This window comes from Phyllostomus discolor, chromosome 1 (genome assembly GCF_004126475.2).
Source record: "Phyllostomus discolor isolate MPI-MPIP mPhyDis1 chromosome 1, mPhyDis1.pri.v3, whole genome shotgun sequence".
In the NCBI taxonomy this organism is placed as follows: Eukaryota; Metazoa; Chordata; class Mammalia; order Chiroptera; family Phyllostomidae; genus Phyllostomus; species Phyllostomus discolor.
The window spans coordinates 56543578-56567031 of record NC_040903.2 but is presented as its reverse complement, the minus strand read 5'-3'; the positions used below and the strand labels follow the sequence as shown (position 1 = coordinate 56567031).

At 36.8% G+C, this 23454-nt stretch overlaps 1 protein-coding gene and 1 pseudogene across 8 annotated transcripts in view; both read left to right on the top strand.

Moving 5' to 3' along the window:
• Positions 1-23454, top strand: part of ACBD5 (acyl-CoA binding domain containing 5) — a 47345-nt gene that overhangs the window by 13424 nt on the left and 10467 nt on the right. For 7 of the 8 annotated variants that reach the window (XM_028505845.2, XM_036022904.1, XM_036022891.1 and 4 more), the window contains 5 exons: positions 7044-7178; positions 8481-8684; positions 9888-9994; positions 15091-15358; positions 17817-18016. In XM_028505845.2, coding sequence (XP_028361646.1) covers positions 7044-7178; positions 8481-8684; positions 9888-9994; positions 15091-15358; positions 17817-18016 — 914 coding nt within the window. The remainder of the gene's footprint in view (positions 1-7043; positions 7179-8480; positions 8685-9887; positions 9995-15090; positions 15359-17816; positions 18017-23454) is intronic. The other variant, XM_036022898.1, reaches the window with a different exon arrangement.
• On the top strand, positions 1539-3819 carry LOC114491414 (annotated as a pseudogene).

Below are 23454 nucleotides of genomic sequence, written 5' to 3'. Positions count from 1 at the left end.
GAGGATCCTAAGCCTCTCATTTTTTTGAATTCTTATTTCTTCATTCTTTTCTGATTGTATGTTTCTTTCTTCCTTCTGGTCCACTCCATTGATGTGAGTCCCAGCTTTCATTCCATCACTATTAGTTCCCTGTGCATTTTTCTTCATTTCACTTATTGTAGCCTTCATTTGTTCATCTAATTTGCGACCAAAATCAGCCAGTTCTGTGAGCATCCTGATCACACCAGTGCTTTGAACTGTGCATCTGATAGGTTGGCTATCTCTTGGTGGCTTAAAAGTACTGGTTGTGGGGTGTTTGTTTGTTCTTCTGTTTGAGCCATCTTTTTTTTTTTCCTTTGGTCTGGTCGCACCTGTTACGTATGAGGGATGGAGCCTTAGGTGTTCACCAGGGCAGGGCACCCCAGTGGCTGGGTTGTGATGCTGTATGTGGGGGCGGGGTCCAAGAGGGAACAATGGCGCTTGCTCTGTTCTCCGTGGAACCTCAGTCCCTTCCGCTGCTTCCCCTGAGCAAACTGGGCCCATCTGGTGCCAATTTCCATGTGGGTTGGCTTGTGCACACTGTGGGACCCTCCAAGGACCTCTCCTGTGAGGCTGGGAGTCTCTCCCTGCACCTCAACCTCCACAAGTGTTTTCAATCAGTGCCCCAAGGCTCTATTTCCCAGCGCTGGGATCCTGGGTTGCGCACAGCGCCTTGCTTCACAATCACCGCCTCACTGGGTCTGCCAGTTGCCACCCCTTGGCTGGGGTCTGCCAGATGCCACTTGTGCACCCAGGGTCCGCCCGCTGTGGTCTTGCCCGCCCCGGATGCCTAATGTACCTGGTCCCAACACTCTCTGCTCTCTGTGCCATGACTAGTGCCCAGCTGTCCGACTCCACCCCTCCTACTGGTCTGGATGAGCATGTCTATTTTAACTCCTTGGTTGTGCAACTTCCATACAGTTCAATTCTGGTTGTTATTCTGTTTCTAAATTGTTGTTGTCCCTATCTTGGTTGTGCGAGGAGGCACAGTGTGTCTACCTATGCCTCCATCTTGGCCAGAAGTTCAGATTTGCTCCACTTCTGCCTACTTTTTTTTTTTAGACAAAGCATTTTGTTCAAAATAGCCACTTAGGTCCAGTAGAGTAGATGTATCTTTTTCACATGGGCTTTTTCAGAATATACATGAAGAAATTATGTAATTTCTACATATACATAATTGAAATTATGAAGTATGAGCTGTCCAATGTTGTTCTTTTTAAAGATTGTTTTGATTATTCTTGATCCCTTGCATTTCCATATGTATTCTAGAATAAGTCTGCCAATTCTTGGCAAAAGTGCCTGCTGGGATTTTGGTAGGAATTGAAGCAAATTATAGCTCATTTAGGGAAGTACTGTCATATCAACATTATTGCCTTCTAGTTCATTTATTTAGATCTTTAATTCCTTGCAACACTGTTTTGTCATTTTCAGTGTATAATTCTTATACTCTTTTTTGTCTAATGTGTTCTTAATTATTTTATTCTTTTGGGGGCTTTGTAATTTGAATTGTTTATTAATTTTATTTTTGGATTTTTATTGTTAGCTTATAGACATACCATTGATTTTTATGTATTGACCTTGTATCCTGCAACGTCACTAAACTGTTTATTAGTTCTAATAGTTTTTGTAGATTTCTTAGGACTTTCTAAATAGAAGAGCATGTCATCTGCAAAAAGAAGTTATTTTACTTGTTTCTTTCCAGTCTGAAAGCTCTCTGTTTTTCTTCTTGCTTAACTGTTCTGGCTAGAACTTCTAGTACAATATTAAATAGGGATGGCAAAAGCAGATATCTCTGTCTTAATCCTTATCTTGGAAGCACAAAATTCAGTCTTTTTGTGTTAAGTATGGATGCTAGTTGTGAGTTTTCTTTATTCCTTTTGTCAGATTAAGGAAATTCTCTTGTATTAATTTCTCCAGCATTATTATCATGAGAGTGGTGGATTTTTTCAAATGCTTTTCTCTGTATCTGTTGCAATAATCATGTAGGTTTTGTCCTTTAGTCTGTGAATATGGTGTGTTGCATTAATTAATTTTTGGATGTGGAGTTAACACTCATTAGTAATTTTCTGTGCTTTCTACAACTCTCATCATAGGACTGTTGTGATGCTGTTTTTTGCTGTTGTCAAGTAGTTTTTGACATTCATCCATTTGATGACTACTTTTGGGGGTTCCCTGTTACTTAGTTTTGTTGAAGATGTCTGTGAATGGTGGGTGTTTTTGTTTTCTGTGGAAGATCTCCTGCCTCTTCCTGAGCATGAACTGGCTCCATCCAAGTTAGGAGAGGAAGTGGATGATGTTCATCTTATTTGAGTCAAGGATTACAATGCACTGAAGAAAGATGTGCTTAGCTTTTTTTCATACTGCAGAATCTGCAAATGGTGAGAATGAAATTCACTTCTTAAGTAGAGATGGGAAACCAAAGGGTGATGCCTTAATTGAAAGGAAGTCAGAGCAGGATGTGCAGAAAGCCTTAGAAAAGCATTACTTGTACATGAGGCAACAGCATGTGGAGGTATATGAGATAAATCATAAAGATGTGGATGCCTTAATGAAGAACCTGCAGGTCAAATCTTTACCTGTGGTAAATGATGGTGGAGTTCGTTTGAGAGGACTTCCTTATAGTTGCAATGAGAAAGACATTGCAGATTTCTTTGCAGGACTGAATATAGTAGACATTACTTTTGTGGTGGACAACAGAGGGAGAAGAAAAGCAGAAGTCTATGTGCAGTTTGAAGAACCATAAATGGCCAACCAAGCCCCACTGAAACAAAGGGAAGAAACTGGTAACCGATATTTAGGTTGGTAAGAGAAGACATATTGTTGAGCAGAAGGAATGAAATTTGAACACATGTTGGTTCTCATAAGGAAAAGAAAATGGCATCTCATAATGCTAAGTATATAACTGAGCCAGAAGTGGTCTTTGAAGAACATGAAGTAAATGAGGGATTTTGACACATGACCACTTTTGAAAGTGAGGAAGTAGAATTGCCTAAGAAGATGTCAGGAAAGCTTCCAGAGTTGTTGATTTTGGAATTATATCTTCACTACATTTTGTTCACATGAGAAGATTACTCTTCCAAGCCAGTGTCCAAGACATATAAACTTCTTTGTTCCACTACAACCTATTAGAATCACCATGGAATATAGTCCTAGTAGGAAGGCAACTGGAACAGCTGATGTGCACTTTGATACAGTAAAGATGCTGTTGCAGCCATGCTCAAGGATCAGTTCCAAGTTCACCATAAGTATATTGAATTGTTCCTGAATTCACATCCAAAGGGAAAATAAGACTTCCAGGGACTCCAGATAATAAGGATGAAGCAAGAAGCATTTAATCTGCACATATTTCTTGGATATGGGACGTAAAGTTCCAGGTTTTTAGCAGCAATTGCTAGAGAAAGGATTTTGGGGTTTGGGGCTAATTGCTTACAAGAAAAAAATTCCATAGTGGACTGCTTAGAAAGTAAAAGGAAAGGTTAAGTTTGGGCTTAAATAAACTATAAATTTACATTTGGTTTAAACTTTTTTTAGAGTAGGATCTGATTTAAAAATAGGATCTTTATTTTATGATTAAATAATTTGTTTTCATAGAGAATATGTTATCCAGTGTTAGGACTGCATGTTTTCATTCAGCACTGTCCTTTAAAATCTTTGTCCCATTTTGAAAATGATTTGTTTGAGAGCTCTGATCTAAAACTTCCTATGCAATAAAATACTGATTTCTTTTAACTAAACACACCCCAAAGCAAGGAAAGGTTTCCTTTCCTTCCGTTATGGTTTGGCAGAGTCATTATAATTTTAGGTGTTTTTGATGACTTAGAGGTAGGTATTGGAAACTGCCATGCCTGATTTCAGAAGCTGTAACCACACATGGCTAAGGCTGAGTGAGTGACCTTGGGACCATAACCATTAAGGAGACAAAGCTTGTATCTCTGGCAGGGGCACCCCCTCTGTCCCTTTTACTTCACCCTGCCTGGCTCCCAGTGCATGATCAGTTAGCCAATGATGGGTAAGATTCCTCAAGGGAGGGACGACTTAAGACAGGCATGATCACGGGGCCCCCAGGGAAGGACTTGGGGGGGCGGTTATAGCAAAAGGGGGTAATGGACCCTCACCCCTCGGCTTTGACATAGCCTGAGTACTCATTCTGTCTGCAAGAAGTCTCCTAATCTCTTGGCTGCCTTACTTCCCCCACCTGACTTAAGCCTGAAACGATGCTGGAGGGCCGTGCAGCCCTGGGCAGGAATCCGTGGTTTATTCCCTGGGGCGATTAGGCCTAAGAAAGAATGCATAAAATCCTGTGAAACCTGCTTTGCTAAGAATGCTCTCAATTAAATGATAAGAGTCCAAGCAGGAAATGAGTTTGTTTCCCAGTTTTGTAGCCCCTTGTTAACAGACCCTGACTCAGAATAAGCCCTCGTAATTCTTTGTATGTTATCGATTATTTGATCCTTACTGCCTGACAGTGATTAATGAGCTTTACCTGTATTCCTGTGCAAAATGAACCCAATAAAAGCCCACTGAGGAACAAGCTCAAGACCCTTCTCCTTTGAGAGATAGGCCACCTTTCCTCCCCAAGAGGATCAGTCTTGGTAGACTTATTCTCATCTGTGGTGGCTGGGGGACCCTGCTGGCAGACCCCCTCTGCCCCAGGTAGGACTTAAAAAAAAAGATTCAAAACAAAAATTAAGTACCACAGCGTAGTGAATGTAAATGACAGCTATTTGTTGGTTTGATATCTTTAGAAATGTTTTGGCTTTTTAAGCCTGTGCAACTGGCATTTACCATCAGTACCTGCATGCTTTAGGAGGGAATTCTAGTCTCAACTTAAAAGTTGTCTGAATACATCCTCCCCACCCCTTTTTTGGTTTTGGGTGAACATTAAGAGTGTTAGTCTCAAAACTGAAGTGACATATCAAAACAGTCCCTACTGGTAAGGACATTAATACCCTCACTGGAATTTAAAGCAGCTCTAGATAGGAAAAAATATAAATCCCCTCATTTTCTTTTTCAGTGAGGTAGCACATCCCATATTTTAAAACAAGTAGGGACATCTTGCTTAAATAAAAATAGCATTTAACATATAATTGTGTGAAGGGTTTATGGATAAGGCTGTACTTTTGTCATGTTGTGGTAGTACCTTCTGCTTTAATATTAATATAACAGCTTATTATAAAAAGGAAAAAAAAGAATAGGTCTGGACCCAGTGATTCTACTTCTGGGAATATATCAGAAGAACCTGGAAACGCTGATTTGAAAGAACATATGAACCCCTGTATTTATACCAGTGTTATTTACATGCCATGATTTGGAAGCAGTCTTAAGTGCCCATCAGTATAGGAGTGGATTGAAAAACTGTGGTACATTTACACAATGGAGTACTACTTGGCTGTAAAAAAGGAGGAAATCTTACTTTTGCAGTAGCATGGATGAACCTGGAGAATGTTATGCTAACTCAAATAAGCCAGTCAGAGAAAGACAAATACCATATGATTCACTCCTGTGTGGAACCTAATGAACAAAATAAGCAAACAAAAGAGAAACAGATTCACAGATACAGAGAACAGATTGTCAGTTGTTAGAGGGGAGGTGGGTTGGAGGCTGGGTGAAAAATGTAAAGGGATTAAGGAAACAACAACTCAAAGACATGTAACAGTATGGTGACTACCAGAGGGAAGGGGAATGGGGGAGGTTAGAAGAGGGTGAATGGGGGATGAATGATGACAGATGGAGTCTTGACTTTGGGTGGTGAACACACAATACAATAGATAGGTGATGTATCATAGAATTGTACACTTGAAACATAATTTTATTACTCAATGTCCCCTGATAAATTCAGTAAAAATTAAAAGGGAAAAGAATATAGGTTTGACTATTTAAGATATGTGGAGATTTTGAAATTTAATATTATTTGTGTTGCAGGGAAGCATCCAAAGTGCATTTGTATAAGTGAAAATAAAGCCCAAAAGTTTGTGGAGGAAGACTACTGTTTTTGTCAATAACTACTTAAGAGATCTTTAATGTCTTAAAGAGTTGATGGGAATGTAATTCCCTATATCTCAAAATGAGGCCCAGTAACCAACAGCATTAGCATCACATGCAGAATCTTATATCAGCCCACACTTACTGATTCAGAATCTGCCTTTTAACTAGATCTCAAGTGATTACTATGCATATTAACACTTGAGAAGCTCTGGTGTTTACTCTCAAGATGTGACTTTGGGCAATAGGACCATTTGACTTTGTATTTATTTTATTTTTTAATTAAATTTATTCGAGTGACATTGGTTAAAATTTGCCTTTTTAAATGATCACATTAACTGTACTTTTTTTTTTAAAAAAGCTTGTGTATAAAGACATAATTGTGCAAAAGGAAATAAATAAGTTGTGGACTTTAAGTCCTAAAGGTAACAAAATAAAAAAAAATTCAATGTAATCCAACTATAATAGTGATATGATTGTTGTTAAGGCCAAACATAATATATTTATGTTTTCAGTGTGCTTACAGATAGCAACTGTCTGTTACCATGTGTAAAGATCATTTAGCTGTAGCTTTACTATTTTTTTAAACTAGAATTTCTTTCTTTTTAAAACTTTTTTTTTTTTATGATCTTGTTTATGTATTTTTAGAGAAAGGGAAGGGAGGGAGAAAGAGAGGGAGAGAAACATCAATGTGTGGTTGCCTCTTGCATGCCCCCTGCTGGGGACCTGGCTTGCAACCCAGGCATGTGCCCTGACTGGGATCCAACCTGTAGACTTTTGGATCCTAGGCCGACACTCAATCCACTGAGCCACAACAGTCAGGGGTATAGCTTTACTATTTTGGTTGATGTTAACTTAAAAATAGTTTATCCTTTGCCTTTTCAGAAAGGTTTTAAGATTGTTTTATTGTTTATAGTCAAAGAAAAGAATATTATAATGGTGTATCAATATCTGTTTACTGCAAAATTATTCTATTACTTGTAAATAACAGTGTTATTGTATATTATATCATTAGAGATTAAATGCTCATTTTCCTATTTTAGATCTTGGTAATGTTCTGACTTCTCCTCCAAATGCCAAAACTGTTAATGGTAAAGCTGAAAGCAGTGATAGTGGAGCTGAGTCTGAGGAAGAAGAGGCCCAAGAAGAAGTGAAAGGAGCAGAACAAAGTGATAATGGTAAACTATGGATGATGGGATAATAATTTTACAATTAAACAAGATAAAAGGATATGGGGAGGTTTGGGCTAATTTGACCTTGTATTGGAGTGGTGGAATGTGGATTGTTGACCCTGTAACCAGGTTTGTTGTGGACCAAAAGTCCTACAGAATTAGTGAAAGCCATCCTTATGTGTAGATGGAATACATGTCCACTGAAGGCTAACAAGAAAATGCGGCTCTTCGCATTGTAATGCTGCATTAGAAACATAATCATCTAATCTGTTATTTCCAATATGAATATACATATGTTACCAAGGACAGAAGACAACCAATCTCTTGTCAAGCATAGAGTGGAACCCAGAGAACAGGATATACACAGAAGTTTTGATGAAGAGGGAACATTGGAATTGGGGGCCCTGCATTGGGGTGTCCTTATCAGTAAGAATACCAGTGATTCTTGGGAAGACTGTTTTATTTATTTATTTTTACTTTTTATTGTATTTTTCTCCATTACCATTTATCCACCTTATACACCCCTTCCCCCTGTAATCACCACACTGTTATCCATGTCTATGAGTCCTTTTCCGTTTTTGCTCCATCCCTCCACCCACTTGACCCCCTCCCCAGAACCATCAACCTGCTCTCTATGAGTTTGTCTCTATTTTGCTTGTTAGTCCAGTTTGTTCATTAGATTCCACATATGAGTAGCATCATATGCTATTTGTCTTTTTCTGACTGGCTTATTTCAGTTAGTCTAATGTTCTCCAGGTCCATCCATGCTGTTGCAAAGGGTAATGTTTTCTTTTTTATAGCTGAGTAGTATTCCATTGTGTAAATGTCCTATAGTTGTTTCATCCATTCATCTACTGATGGATGAGGGGAGACTGTTTTAGAAAGGAGAGGCAGAAAGGCCCTAAAACAAGCTGCACAACCTAATTATGCCTTCCTGTTTCATTAAGGTATGACAATACCTTCTTTGAAGGATTTTTTTTTATTGGTTATATATACCTCTTTGTTCTGCTGGGTCTCATTGAACAATTTGCCTATGCTGAGAGAGTGCGAAGACCTTGAGAGCTTATCTCTTAAAGGGGTCTAGAAAACTCACAGAGAACTAAAGTAGTTTTGAAACCAACACAGTTTGTATGAATTCTCAGCATATAAAACACCCTTTTTTTAGGAGTACCCCATCTCTGGTCCAAGTAGGAAACCCTTCAAAGCGATTATGGTAGGTTGAAGAAATGACTGCTTGACATGAGAACATATACTACAAAGGTTGATCTAATGTGAACTTTTATGACTCTCTCCATTTTCACATAAAAGATAAGAAAACGATGACGAAATCCACACAGCATAAGAATTTGGAAGTCATTGTCAATAAAGGCTGTGATAAAGACAGCTTTATTCAAGATGTGCAGAATGCTATCCATGCCAGGTCTTCCCTAATTGGCACAAACACTGAGGAAGTCACACCTGTAGATCAAAACTTGGAGCAAACTGGAAAACCTGCTGTCGGCATTCACCAAGGTATTCTCCCAGAATAATTATTTTTCCAGCCTCTTTCCTATGAATAAGATATTCTTAAAAATATATATATTATTTATTTATTTTAGACAGAGGGGAAAGGAGGGAGAAAGAGGGAGAGAAACATCAATGTGTGGTTGCTTCTCTTGTACCCCCTACAGGGGACCTGACTTGGCCAGCAACCCAGGCATGTACCCTGACTGAGAATTGAACCTATAACCCTTTGGTTCACAGGCCAGTGCTCAATCCACTGAGGCACACCAGCCAGGGTGGAATAAGATATTCTTTTAATAATTTCAGATTATTAGGATCAATGTGGAGATTAAAATCTCTTCTTCAGTAGTATCTAAGGATTTATTAATTTTACAAGGGTTTAATAGCTTTGAAAGACTGTGAATTAGGGCCAGGGCATTTGTGTGGTTTTTTGTTTTTTATTTATTTATTTATTTATTTTTAGAGAGGGAAGGGAGGGAGATAGAGAGAGAGAGAGAGAAACATCAATGTGCGGTTGCTGGGGGCTATGGCCTGCAACCCAGGAATGTACCCTTGCTGGGAATCGAACCTGGGACACTTTGGTTCTCAGCCCGCGCTCAATCCACTGAGCTACGCCAGCCAGGACGGCATTTGTGTTTTTAATGAGATTTTTTAATTGTTTTTAAATGGCATTTAAAACTAAAATTTTGAAATTTCTATTTTTATTCCTGATTTTCTTTAACTTAAATCCCTGATTATATGATAGCTTTGTTCTCTAATCATCAAGGTAAGTTATACTCTTTTCATATCTTAGGGCTCTAGGGGTGAGCATGTAATATGTATGTGGTGAATTATTAACATTATTGCAATTCAGCCAAGAAACTAAGAAACTTAATTTCTAAGTGTTACAATGAAACTTGTAATAGTTGCCTCAAAATTTAGACTTCCTAGCTGCTATTCAGTTTCCTCTTAAAAGTTATTGAGTTCTGTAAGGTTTGATCTGGACAATGTCTTTCAACAGTTCCATAATAAACTACTTCAATATCTTTTCAAATAAAAATTATCAACTAAACTTAAAGTTTTGGTAAATTAAAAGAAAAAGGTATGGCTTGTTAAATCAAATTTTTCTCCCAGTATGAAAATAATATATAACTAAGAAATTTTGAAAAAAGAATAAATGCATTTTTTCTTCAGTTAGAGAATAATTCTACCTGGGCATTTATTCATATTTAGATACAAATGTTGATCATGTTGAAGATGTTGCAGGAATTCAACACTTGACAAGTGATTCAGATAGTGAAGTTTACTGTGATTCTATGGAGCAACTTGGACAAGAAGAGGTAAAAATTATATTTTTTTTAAAAATTGGTAAGTTTTCAAAGTGATATATCAGAATTTGATACATAACTTATGTTAATGCCAGATGTACATGCTGTTCATCACTTTGAAAACATATCTTTAAAATGTTTAAATACTTGTATTTTAAATTAATTATGAATTAGAAAGTATATTAAATTCCTGAATAGGTAAAACTTAAATATTATAATGCATAATATTTGTCAATATTCTGAGAGAGATGGGATGGGGAGGCAGAGTGTAAATTCCTTAATGTTAGTCCCTATGTTTAAAATACTGATTAACATTTTAAGGAAATTGAATAATTTTCAAAAAGATCTGTTTTTCACATTGACTTTAATATGTTGAACCGAAATTTTGAGTTGAAATACTTTCCAAGTTTTAGTTAATTAAGATTCAGTATTGGAAACTAACATTTAAAATAATGTGAAAACTTCTGAATTTTCCTCTTTGACAACTTTTTCTGATAATGACTAGGGTGGTTTTGATAGCTGTATTTTTGTTTGGTGGTTTTGAATCCTTCCCCCCACTATTCCCTACTCTTGTTCTAACAAAGTTCAGTGCATCTTATAGAAAATTATTTATCTTTTGCCTCCCTGCAGTAATGACTTTAACTTACTCTCTTTCTGTTTTCCTTTCTAAAAAAATTTTATAACGCAACTAAATTTACCTCTTAGCTTTCTGAAATTTAAAAACACATGAACAAAATACGTTTTCACTAAGGTTGAACACAAATAACTAGTATAGAATAATGGTAAGAAGTCCGAATTTAGAATGAGCTAAAATTAGTGAAAAATGTAGTGATATAAATCCAGATTTCCTTTTAAAAAGATTTGTTGGGGAAAGTTGGTGAAAAAGGATTGGTTGAGATTAATCTCAGTAAATATCTAACAACTAAATTGTAGGTTTGCTCCTATTTTTTCTAAACATCAGTTGATGGACTAAAATTTGTCATGGGGCTCTGCCTGAGCTGGTTCCTGCTTACCTTTTTGGTCTCTGTTCACACCGCTCTCCTGTTTGGGTTTTGCTCATACCCACCCTGGCCTTCTCGCTGTTCCTCTAATATGTCAAGTCCTTTCCCCTTCTCTCCTCCAGCACCAGCATCTTTGCATTCTTTTTGCTTCAATGTAATTGACCATTCACTGCCCCGTACTCTGGAGTTAACTCCTGTACATCCTTTAAACCCTAATTCAGATGTCCCTTTCTTAAGGAACTCTGCTTAGATAAGATACAGCCCCACCACATTACCCATCCTAACCAAGTCTACGTTAATTATAGGTTGTCACCCACAAATTTTCCAGGTGGGTTCTTTTAAAAATAGATTTAATCTCTATGATTAGTTTTGGAGTCCTTGAGAATCAAGATGTTTGTTCAAGTTCTTTTTGTGGACAACAAATATCACATTCATTTATTGTTTGCTGATTATGATTTGAACATTTTCCTTTTCTCATTCATCTCCACTTATAAAACTACTTTAAAAAATTTATAATTTCTTCTTGAATTCAACAGTTAAGCATGTTCCCTATCTGCAATACACATATGCAGAGTAAATGATACTTTAAATTTGTTTTAAAGATTTTATTTATTTATTTTTTAGAGAGGGAAGGGAAGGGAGAAAGAGAGAGAGAGAGAGAAACACCAATGTGCGGTTGCTGGGGGTCATGGCCTGCAACCCAGGCATGTACCCTGTCTGTGAATCGAACCAGCGACCCTTTGGTTTGCAGTCCAGAGCTCAATCCACTGAGCCACACCATGCAGGGCAATACTTTTAAATTTTTTTGATACATTTATCTTGTTGCAATAAAGTGTTTAGCCAGATAATATGATGTTTAGGATTTGTTCCAGAATAATTCACTGGGGATGCGCATGGGAATCATAGGTAAAATAAAACAAGAGTGGCCCTGAAGTGATAATTGTTGAAACAGAGTGATTGGTACTCTAGTTTGTTTGAAATTTTCCATGATAAAAAGTTTTAAAATGAGCATTATAGTTTTCTGTGGAATATTTCTTTTTTATTGAAAGATTTTATTTATTTATTTGTAGAGAGGGGAAGGGAGGGAGAAAGAGAGGGAGAGAAACATCAGTGTATGGTTGCCTCTCTCGAGCCCCACTACTGGGGCCCTGGCCTGCAACCCAGGCGTGTGCCCTGACTGGGAATTGAACCGGCGACCCTTTGGCTTGCAGGCTGGTGCTGAGTCCACTGAGCCACATTAGCCAGGGCTGTGGAATATTTCTTTATCCTTCTATTGTATTTTCTAACTTATGTTGCTTCTGTAATTTTTTTTCTTATTTATTTTTCCTTTTTCCATGAGCATGTTGAATTTAATTATGTTCTATGTACAGTTGCACCATCATTATTATTGCTCTGTAATTCAGTTATCACTTCATAATGAGTTCCTTTTGCTGTACTTTCTTATGACTTATAGAATAATATGTTCTAAAGAGTCATTATTTATTTTTTCCTCAAGCTTCAACTGCTCTTTATCCATTGAGGTATTAGCCAATTTGCCAATATAATTAAAATCTTGTTTTAGTACCTGACCTGTTGGTAATCTAAGCTCAATCTTAAATAATATTACTTTTATCTATAACTTCTTTATCTATGACAGATAATCTGTAATAAATTATTTTTATAATTTTATTTTCAGGATTTTTGTAGTGGTTTTTGAATACAGTAATGGTTTTACCTTGTTTTATGTAATATTTTCTTTGTTTCTGTCCTTTCCAGAGGGCTCATGGTCTGAAAGCACTGTATCCCAGTGGTTTTACTAAATTCCTGAGGTGATAGACAGCCTAATGCTTTCAAGGGCCTCATCTCACTAAACAAAATATTGCTGAAAAGGAAGTCAATTTTTTTATTTCACAGTTTTTATTTTCAGTCCATTTAAATAAATTGAGTAACTTACTGATCCCTTTCTAAAAGATTGAGATTTTGAAAGATCAAATTATTAGCATTTAGTGCTTTGCAGAAGCTGAAAGCAAACCATGTTCTAGAATAACCACTTAATGGAATGGATAATAGTTTGGAAGTACTGTTCTGAAAATGAAGTAAAGACTTGGAGATATGAACTGTTTTATATATACATACATATATACATACATACATACATACATTTCTGATATCATTTCAAACTATTATACCAGTGCATAGCAGTACATTGGGAATTTTGTCAGGTGAGTTAGAAGTCTCAAGATAAAAGGATAAGAGAGAGAAACATTTTAGGTGTTTTTTTTCCCCCTTTGTTTTATACATTCTTCTTATCTATTGAGCAGTACTTCTCAAACTTTAATAGGGAGCTTGTTAATAGCACAGGTTTTTGGGCCCGAACCCCACAGTTTGTCATTTGCTAGGTCTGGGGTAGAACCCATGCATTTCCATTTCTAAACAGCTTTCAGTTGGTGCTGATGCTGCTGGTGTGCAGACCACGCTTTGAGTAGCATCTAAAGCATGAGGAATAGGTGATGTGAGTAGGGGATTGATACTTGTTAGTCCCATTTCACCTTTCCCTTCCTTTCATCAAGTAATTTTATTTACTCTTTCACAGAGAAGATAGACACCGTTAGGTTGTTACTCCTTTAACTTCACACCTGGACACTTACTTCTCTAAGGACTTACTATAAGCTACACCCATTCAGACCTTGCTACCTTTCTTCCCACCTCAGTGGAAAATCTTCTTCTCATCTAAGGCCAATTTCTCCAATGTGTATCTTATTTACTCCCACTTCTTTGGAGATGTTCATTTTTTATACCCTCTAGACTAGGCTTGTTCCCAACCATTGTGTCTCTTCTGGTGCTTCTTCTCAAGCTATTCATATTCCTTCCATCTTTAAAACAAAATACTTTCTAAACCGTCTGATGGCCTCCATTCCTTTATGGCCAGCCTTTCTGTTGGTCATGTTCATTCATAGTATTGATTCACTTCAGATACATGCCAACATGCCTTTGTTGCTCATTCAAATGGATCAAAGGATTTCCTATCTCACTTAAGTATCATTAAACATTAGCCACTCTCTCCTTCAAAATATTTCCTTGGCTTCCATTACACTATTTTTAAGGGTTTGTCTGCCTTTCTTTTTCTTCCTCTCTCCTTCCCTTTCTCCCTCCCTCCCTCCTCTTAGCTTTCCTCTGTGAGTTTCTCTTCCTCTTGTTTGACCCCTTAAATTTGGTATCTATCCCTAATTATTACTACCCTGGTTTCAACTATCATTTACATGCTAATGACTCAAAGTGATATCTCCAACCCTATATCTCTCCTGAATTCTAACTGCCCTATTAGACATCTTGCTTAGGAACCTCATTTTTTTTCTTATTTATAACACTACCATTTTTTCTTTTTGTCCCCTGAAACCTCCTTATCTTCTATATTTTCTATCTTGATGAGTATCACAAAATCATCTAGTCTTTTCCTTTTCATTACTCTAAACATTCAGTCTTCAAGTCCTATAGATTCTGTGATCTCAGAAGTTCTCAAATCATTCTCTATCCCACTAGTACTTTATTAGTACGTGCTGTCATCATTACCACACCTTTGAACTGGCTTATAATCATCTGTTCTTCAAGTTTAGTTCATATCATTTCTTCCAGGAAGGCTGTCTTGACCAAGCCTCTACCCAACTCCAGTATGAATTAGACACCCCACCAGTGAGCTCCTATAGTACTCTTTGTACATCTTTTTCATAACACTTACCAAACTGTGTTGTAATAATTTTCTGTCCTTTGCTAAAACTAGAAACCTCTGGCAGACAGAGATTCTTTCTTTTTTCATATTTATCTTTAGAGTTTAACATAGTAACTAGGATAAAAGTACACATTTAAATGTTTCTTGGATGAATGAATGACCCAGGAGAACAAGTCACTGATGTAACATCCCAATTCTTTGCTCATGGACGATTCATTTCTGTCTCATTTTCCCCCTACATATAGGAGGCAGAATATGAATTGAAGAAATTTTTTAGAAAAATAATATTTATAATAACATGAAAAAACATTTTATGAAAACAGTAACCTATTACCAAGAAAACTTTGTGGTGTATAATTTATGTTTATAGCTTTTAACTACCTGTTGTTTTAAATTTGTAGTCTTCAGATAGCTTTACATCAAACAGTGGACCATTTCAATATTACTTGGGTGGCGATTCCAATAAGCCCTTGGAAAATCCTGTTTTTCCTGAAGATGTTCAAATGTCTCCTGGAAATGGCAACATTGGGGAGATGCAGATGGTAGTGGTCGAAAGAAAAGGGGAAGTAAAACATGGAGGAGAAGATGGCAGAAGTAACAGTGGAGCACCACACCGTGAGAAACGGGGTGCAGAAAATGAGGAATTATCTAATGTCCGAAGAGGGAGAGGTGTGTATTACTTTTAAGATTTTTATTTATTGTTTTTAGAGAGAGGGAAAGGGAGGGAAAAAGAGAGGGAGAGAAACATCAATAGGTTGCCTCTCGTACTCCCCAGTGTGGGGATGGAACTCACAACCCAGGTATGTGCCCCAACTGGGAATTGAACCAGGTGACTTTTCACTTGCAAGAGAATGCCTAACCAACTGAGCCACAAGGGTCAGGGCTCTTTTTTGTTTTTGCTGACTGTCTTTGTAAACTGATTAGTGAAATGGGAAGTTCTAGATAGAGCCTCTAAAACTATCAGTCTCTACAAAGGGAGTGTAAAAATTGTCTGTATATAACATCTGACCATTTTTCTTTATGTCTAGTTATCTTCTTTGATTCCACAGGTCATAATAGTATGTTCTCAAAAGTAGTAGGGGAAAACATTTCTATTTTTACATCTTTTATAATTTTTTTGAAGTAGCCAACTTTGTATTTTATTACTGCCTTGAACAATCACTTAACCAGTTGCTCCAACTGTTCTGAGGCTTACTTTACTTACTTTTGGTAAAAGTTAGAACTTGTTTTGATTTTTTCACATTTTCTCACTTAGGTCAAAGGATATTATTTAAAGTTGAAAAATTATGTAATAGAGATAAAATAACATTTAACAATTCAAAGGTAAACATTTAGAGAAATAATGTGACGAAGTGATAGAAAGTTGAGTGGGGAAGAAAAGTAAATAATTCATAATTGTAGTAAGGAATGAATAGATATTATAAAAAAAAAGAGAGAGAATTAATGGAAAGACAAATGCCATGTGACCTCACTGATGTGGAATCTAAAATAAAAATACAGGGAACAGATTGGTGGTTCCGAGAGGCAGAAAGGGGCAGGGGTTTTGAGGTGAGTGAAATAGGTGAAGGTGCTCAAAAAGTACAAACTTCTAATTATAAAATAAATAGTCATGGAGATGTAATGTACAACATTGTGACTACAGCTAATGATATTTTATTGTATATTTGAAAGTTGTTAAAGACAGTAGGTCCTAAAAGTTCTATCACAAGAAAATAAATCTGTGTATGGTGATGGATGTTAACTAGACTTACTGTGGTGATCATTTCTCAATATATACAAATATCCAAAACTTCATGAGGTCATAAAAAGGTAAAGGATTATCTATGTATGTGGTTGAAAAATCTGCGTAAAATAAATGAAGACATGGCTTTGGGAATGCTGCTGCTGTAGGGTTCCAGGATGCTGAAGGGCAATGAGGTAGGTAATTTCCTATTTATGATTTAAAACAAAACAAACAGAACTTACCCATTATATTGGCAAATGTAAAAACTTAAAATATTTCATTTCTGCAAACATACAGTAGTGATATAGTACCTTTTATATACTGCAGTATAGAATTATTTCAGCCTTTTTGAAAAATAACTTGGCAACACTCATGAAGAACTTCCACACAGTTGTTAACCTTTTGACCCAGTAATTCTTCTTCAAATCTGTTGGTCCTAAAGAAATCAGCAGAAATTTGGATAAGAATTTGTATACAATGACATTCATTTCAATGTTGTGTGTAATCACAAACATTTGGAATCATCCTAACTATCTAAAAGTGGATAAAGTGAGTAAATTGCTTCATGTTTTACTAAGGAATTTAAGCAGCCATTTCAGTGTTTTTGAAATAAAATTTAGTGATGTGGATAAATGTTTATAGTATTTTTTTAAAGTAGGATACAAAATCATGTATAATTTATGTGTAAAAAAAGAATGGATGGATATATAATGAAATTTAAAAGTAATGAAATTTCAATGTCTGTAAGAAAAACATTTTTAAAACCATTTGTAAGGCTTACAAAACTAACAGGAAAATTTTAAAAAATAAAGCTATTTAGTATAGATTTTATTTTATTTTTTTAAGATTTTATTATTTTTAGAAAGAGGGGAAGGGAGGGAGAGAGGGAAACATCAATGTGTGGTTGCCTCTCCTATGCCCCCTACTGGGGACCTGGCTTGCACTGCAGGCATTTCATTCCCCAATTGGGAATCAAACTGGCGACCCTTTGGTTTGCAGGCTGGCACTCAATTCACTGAGCCACACCAGCCAAAGGGATAATGTGGATTTTAATACTCTAAAGAAAGTCTTCAAATTTTTTCAATCTTGTTACCTTTTAGTAAAGAATTTTTGAGAATGCACACTGAATATTATTTGTAAATTATACACATTTAGTCATGTGCTAGTATGTTAAGTACATCATAAAACCTTAAAAAAATCCAAGAATATATATTAATAGAAATAGAAGTATACATATATACTCTTTGATCTCAATAATTTATTTTGTGTAGTTCCTGATTGCTTCCACTCCATTGTGGAGATTTGGATCTCAAAAAAAAAAATAATATGAAAACGAATAAAACACACCATTTCTACTTTTACAGAAATAATTTACAACTAACCTGTTTTGCTCTCTTAAACTAGGGCATAGGATGCAACAGCTGAGCGAAGGAACCAAGGGTCGGCAAGTGGGAAGTGGAGGTGATGGGGAGCGCTGGGGTTCAGACAGAGGGACAAGAGGCAGCCTCAATGAACAGATTGCTCTTGTGCTCATGCGACTGCAGGAGGACATGCAGAATGTCCTTCAGAGACTTCATAAACTGGAAACACTGACAGCTTCGCAGGTAAGCTTCCGAATTTGTCTTATCTTCTACTTGTTGATCCTTTAAAATAGTTTAGAATCTGTATTGATCAGATTTACAGAAACCAATGTATTTTAATTGTTTTTTAAAAAATTAATAGGACCTATTTTTGAAAATATCACTTAAGACTGACCCAAATGCTAAATTCCAGTTAAAATAATAGAAAATGTTTAGTGTAAAATTAGCTGTACCATTTTGGAGGAAAGAGTAGATTGCTTGGTATTAGAAGAATAAGAGCTCTAAAATAGTTTAATTTAAGGAACTAATAAAGATATCATACCCAGTGCCCTAGAGTTCATCATTAAGAGTCATTCTTTTGTAGTAACATTGTCCTTTACTGTGACTTCTTTTTAAAATGCTGTAGAGTTAATGTGTTAAATTACTGATCCTTGAGTGCAAATTAGTTTTAGGATCAAAACTTTAAAGCCAAAGAGTAGTGTGGGGTTATAGTTTGACCTTTGCTATTATTTGACCCTGGAACGTTAAAGGCATTAAATCTTTAAAAAGGCAGTACAACTAGAGAGTTGAAGAAACTCAGGCAGAACTCAGACATACTATGTCCCAGGGCAGTGCCCTTTCTGCTGTGATAGAATGCTGTACTGTACTGAATAAAGCTAGGCAGCTGAGTATGGAGAAGGTACTGAAACAAAAGGAAAAGGATTCATAGGAAGGGACAATTCACCTTGGTTCACAATGTTTTTTGTGTGTATGTTTTTTAAATTTTTATTTATTTGTTTTTAGAGAGAGGGGAAGGGAGGGAGGAAGAGGAGAGAAAAATCAATGTGTGGTTGCCTCTCACATGGCCCCCACTGAGGACCTGGCCCACAACCCAGGCATGTGCCCTGACTGGAAATTGAACTGGTGACCCTTTGGTTCGTAGCCCATGCTCAATCCACTGAGCTATACCAGTAAGGGCTTGGTTCACAGTTTTGATTGGACTGTGATAATCCCTGGACTCAGCTGCAGAGCTTTCAGGTAGCTACTAGTGATGTGGCCCATTTGTCCCCTGAACTGTTCTTCCTTGAGTAATGTTGGCTGGAGACAAGAATGAGGCAGCTAGCCATGATATCTGACCTAGCTTCAAATATGATACAGCATCAAAGTATCTTGCTCTACTAGATGTTAAGAAGAATTTGTAGGAATTAATCAGAGAAGATGTACTTCCATTACAAAATGAACACATTAAATACAGGTATATGTAAATAAACTAATACTGTATGCCTTCTAAACAGTCATTGTGAATAACTTACCTTTTACCTAACTTATTCAGATTATCACAAGGTTTCTCAATTATATGTGTTTCAATCACTCTCAAGTACATTTTCTTATCATTCAGATTAGGAATCTCCAGATGTTTGTGAGGCTTTGAACACCCTAAAATAATATGCAAATTTTTGTATGGTTTTGCATTTTTGAAGAGAGAGGGTTCTTCACATTCTGCAGATTCTCAGCAGGGTTCTATAATGACAAAGAGGTTAAGAGTCATATGTTAAACAAATGACATTATCTTGTTTGCCCAGGTAACTGTAGGTTGTTGATATCAAACTATTCTATTTTCATCTTTCATTAATAAGAAAATTCTACTATTGCTTATTACCTTGCGAAGTTTAGGCCCATGATCCCATCAAACTATCCCTATATTAAAACAGAACTGTTAAAGGAAGCAAAAAAGAACTAACCCATGTGGGAAACCTCGTTGGTTAATTTAGTATTATTGAACATCATTGTTTTGATAGTCTGTATTTTCTTGTTCTATGATTTTTTAAAAAATAATATTTTGTACATTTTTAATGTTTTCAGTGCTTTTTTTTTTGAGGAAGGGAAACATCACATGTGATTGCCTCTCACATGTCCCCCACAAGCGACCTGGCCTGCAACCCAGGCATGTGCCCTGACTGGGAATCGAACCAGCAACCCTTTGGTTTGCAGCCCATGCTCAATCCACTGAGCTACACCAGCCAAGGCTTTTTAAATTCTGCTAAAAATTCTTTTGATCTTTTTCTAGGAGTTTTTTGCTCTTGTCTTACAAATAAACAAAATTTAAAAAGATTCTAACACACTAAGGACTTTCCCCTTAAAATTTGCATAGTTCATGTGTATGAGTAAAATTTGCATAATTGGTTTGCATAACTAAAAAATAAATTGATGATAGTATAGCAGTAGATAATAGAACTGAAGAAAACTTGGTTCAGTTCTATTATCTTGGTTCAGCAGATGAAGAAGCTGAGATATGGGAGCACACATTAATTAGTGGCAGAGCCAGGTCTGTAACTCAGTTGCTGATTCTCATGCAGTATATTTTCCACATCAGTAAACTTTATTATTTTGTAAAATACTTCCTTAGATTAATTCACTCAATAAATATTTGTTGAATAGCCACAGACCAGATACTTGTCTAGGTAACAGACACAAAAGTGAAAAGGGAGATAGCACAGTGTGGTTGACCTTAAAGAAAACTACCTAAGTTCAAATTTTAGCTCTCCACTGTGATGTTGGGTTAGGTTATTTAACCTCTTTGTGCTTCATTTTTCTTATCTGTAAAAAGAAAATATTAATGCCTACCTCACAAGCTTGTTCAGAGGATAAAAAAGAGTGTTTAGTACAGTGCATGAAACATACATGAAAGGATGATGATGACAACAGTGCTGGTAAAACAGTGCGTTTTCTTCCCTCAGGAAGTTCACAGCCTTAGGGAGGACCTAACAAATAATTATTTGCCTTCATATTTTCTTTGCAATGGTTACTATTATATTAGATATTTTTCTCTTCAAAATGATTTTCCAAAAAATTTAGTAATCCTTATGTTAATCTACCAATAGAATACTAGTAGAATTTCTAAATATATGAAAGCTACATAGAAGCTTGTTGATATTAACAAAGATTTGTTGCTTTCCCAGACTTTAGTCAGGCTCCTGAACCATCTCTTAGGCCCATCTATTCACTTCTTCCTTGTAAAATCGTTTTCACAAGAACCCTGCTTAGTCAGTTTAACCAGAACTGCTTGCCTTCAGTATCTGAACAGGCTCTTTATCTTCTAACATCACCCAGGTGGTGAGATCACCTTGGCTTGTCTTTAGCAAGAATCCTGTTAGGGTGGTTTAGCTAGAATCTCCCTTACCCCTGATGTTTCCTCTGAGTAATTTTCCATCTGTTGATTACCACCCTACTCCTTGAATATAAATTCCCACTTGTCCCTGCTACATTGAGACTTAAGTTTAATCTTTCTCCCCCACTGCAGTGGTCCCTGTACTTATAGTGATAGCCCCTGCTCCCTTGAATAAAGTCTTCTTTACCATGGTTTAACAAGTGCCACTGAATTTTTTCCTGTAACAATATATATGGATATATGGATAAATATCAATAAAGCCAAAAATTATAATGCTAATTATATAAGTATTGTTGGTTACTTCTTAAGTGTAAGCAGTTGTCTTTGGGAATCTTAATTTGCCTTTCCAGACCATTTATTACTTAGAAAAAAAAATTACTTATAAGCAGAGGTCTGTCTGGAAAAAGTCCAGCCTATGTTGATATAAAGAGAACAATTTGTGCAACATTGATGTAACCTGGCAGCCAAGGAGAGTGGACTGGAGTACCCATGTATGAACAATGACAACTTCACTGTACTAGTCGGTGGGGGCCGTAGATGCTGTTGAGTAAGCATGTGTCCTGTGTGGCTGTCGCATTCAAAATGACTGTGCTAGTAGAGCAACAAATCTGCATCAAATTTTGTGTTAAGCTTGAATATTCCTCTGCAAAAACTATTTGGATGATTCAGAAGGCTTTTGGGGACGATACAATGAGTGCAGTGTAAATAAAGGTGTAGCACAAATGCTTCAAAGGTGGTTCAGAATCTGATGAAAGTGATCCATGTTCTGGAAGGCCTGCAACAAGCAGATCACCTGAGAATGTTGAATGTGTACAGGCTGCAATCAACAAAGATTGATGACTGACAGTGTGAAAACTAGAAGCTAATCTGTGGATTCCAAAAACTACTGTGTCCGAGATTTCGACGCAGGATCTTGGCATAAACGTTTCGTGGCAAAATTCATCCTGCGACTTCTGCTACCAGAGCAGAGGGAACATCATGTTGCAGTTGTTAATGACTTGATTCAAGCTGCTACTAATGGACCGGATTTCCTCAAGAAGGTCATAACCAGAGATTATGAATTGTGGGTCTACGGCTATGATCTGGAAACTAAGGCCCAGTTGTCCCAGTCACCTGGTTCTCCACCCCCAAAGAAGGCATGACAAAGTCACAAGATCAAGACCATGTTAACTGTATTTTTTGATTGGGAAGGTGTTGTCCATCATGAGTATGCTCCTCCAGCCCAAACAATTTATAAGGACTACCACCTCAATGTATTTTATTGGTTGGAGATGCAGTATGATGAAAACGGCTGCAGCTATGGGCAAACTGGTGATTGGCAGCTTTATCTTGACAGTGTGCCCCCTCATGCATCACATCCTGTGCAGAGTTTTTTGGTGAAACATCAAATCATCCTGATGACTCGGCTCCCCTACAACCCAGATATGGTGCCCCGTGACTTCTGGCTTTTCCCAAAAGTAAAATCACCTTAGAAAGGGAAGAGATTTCACACTGTTGATGAGATTCAAGAAAATAGAATGCGGCAACTTATGGCAACTAAGAGAACTGTGTGAAGTCCTAAGGTTTTGCCTACTTTGAAGGGGACTGAGGCATCATCGTCCTATCTACAATGTTTCTTGTATCTTCTTCAATAAATGTGTCTATTTGTCACAGTATCTGGCTGGATACTTTCTGGACAGACCTTGTAGTTGCATTTAGTTTGATTTTATTTTAGTAGTTGTTAGTAGTTGCTGCTTTAATGTAGTTGTGTCATTACATTGGGATTTGTTCACCTCGAGTTTCTTTCTGAATCACACTGAATAATGGGACCTTAGATAAGTCATCAGATTCCTAGGAGCCCAATTTTGTAAAGCTATCCTTTATTTCATTAAGTCTGGGGAAGTGCCATTAAGGTAAATCTCTTGTTTAGATATTATTATGCATGCAAAGGTACCATTACAAGTAAAATCATAAAAATACTTACCTTGTCTAGATTCTTTTTTTTTAAGATTTTATTTATTTATTTTTACAGAAGGGAGGGAGGGAGAAAGAGAGAGAGAGAGAAACATCAATGTGTGGTTGCTGGGGGCTGTAGCCTGCAACCCAAGGCATGTGCCCTGACTAGGAATCAAACCCGCGACACTTTGGTTCTGAGCCCGTGCGCAATCCACTGAGCTACGCCAGCCAGGGCTCTTGTCTAGATTCTTTCTGCACTTGCAACTTGAGTTTACTGTAACTGTAACTTCCTTAATACCTGAATGGCCTGAAGGATTAATGCAACATTCAGAGGAAATTAGTTTTACCTGTAAGGTATAGTCATACTGGGCCACACACA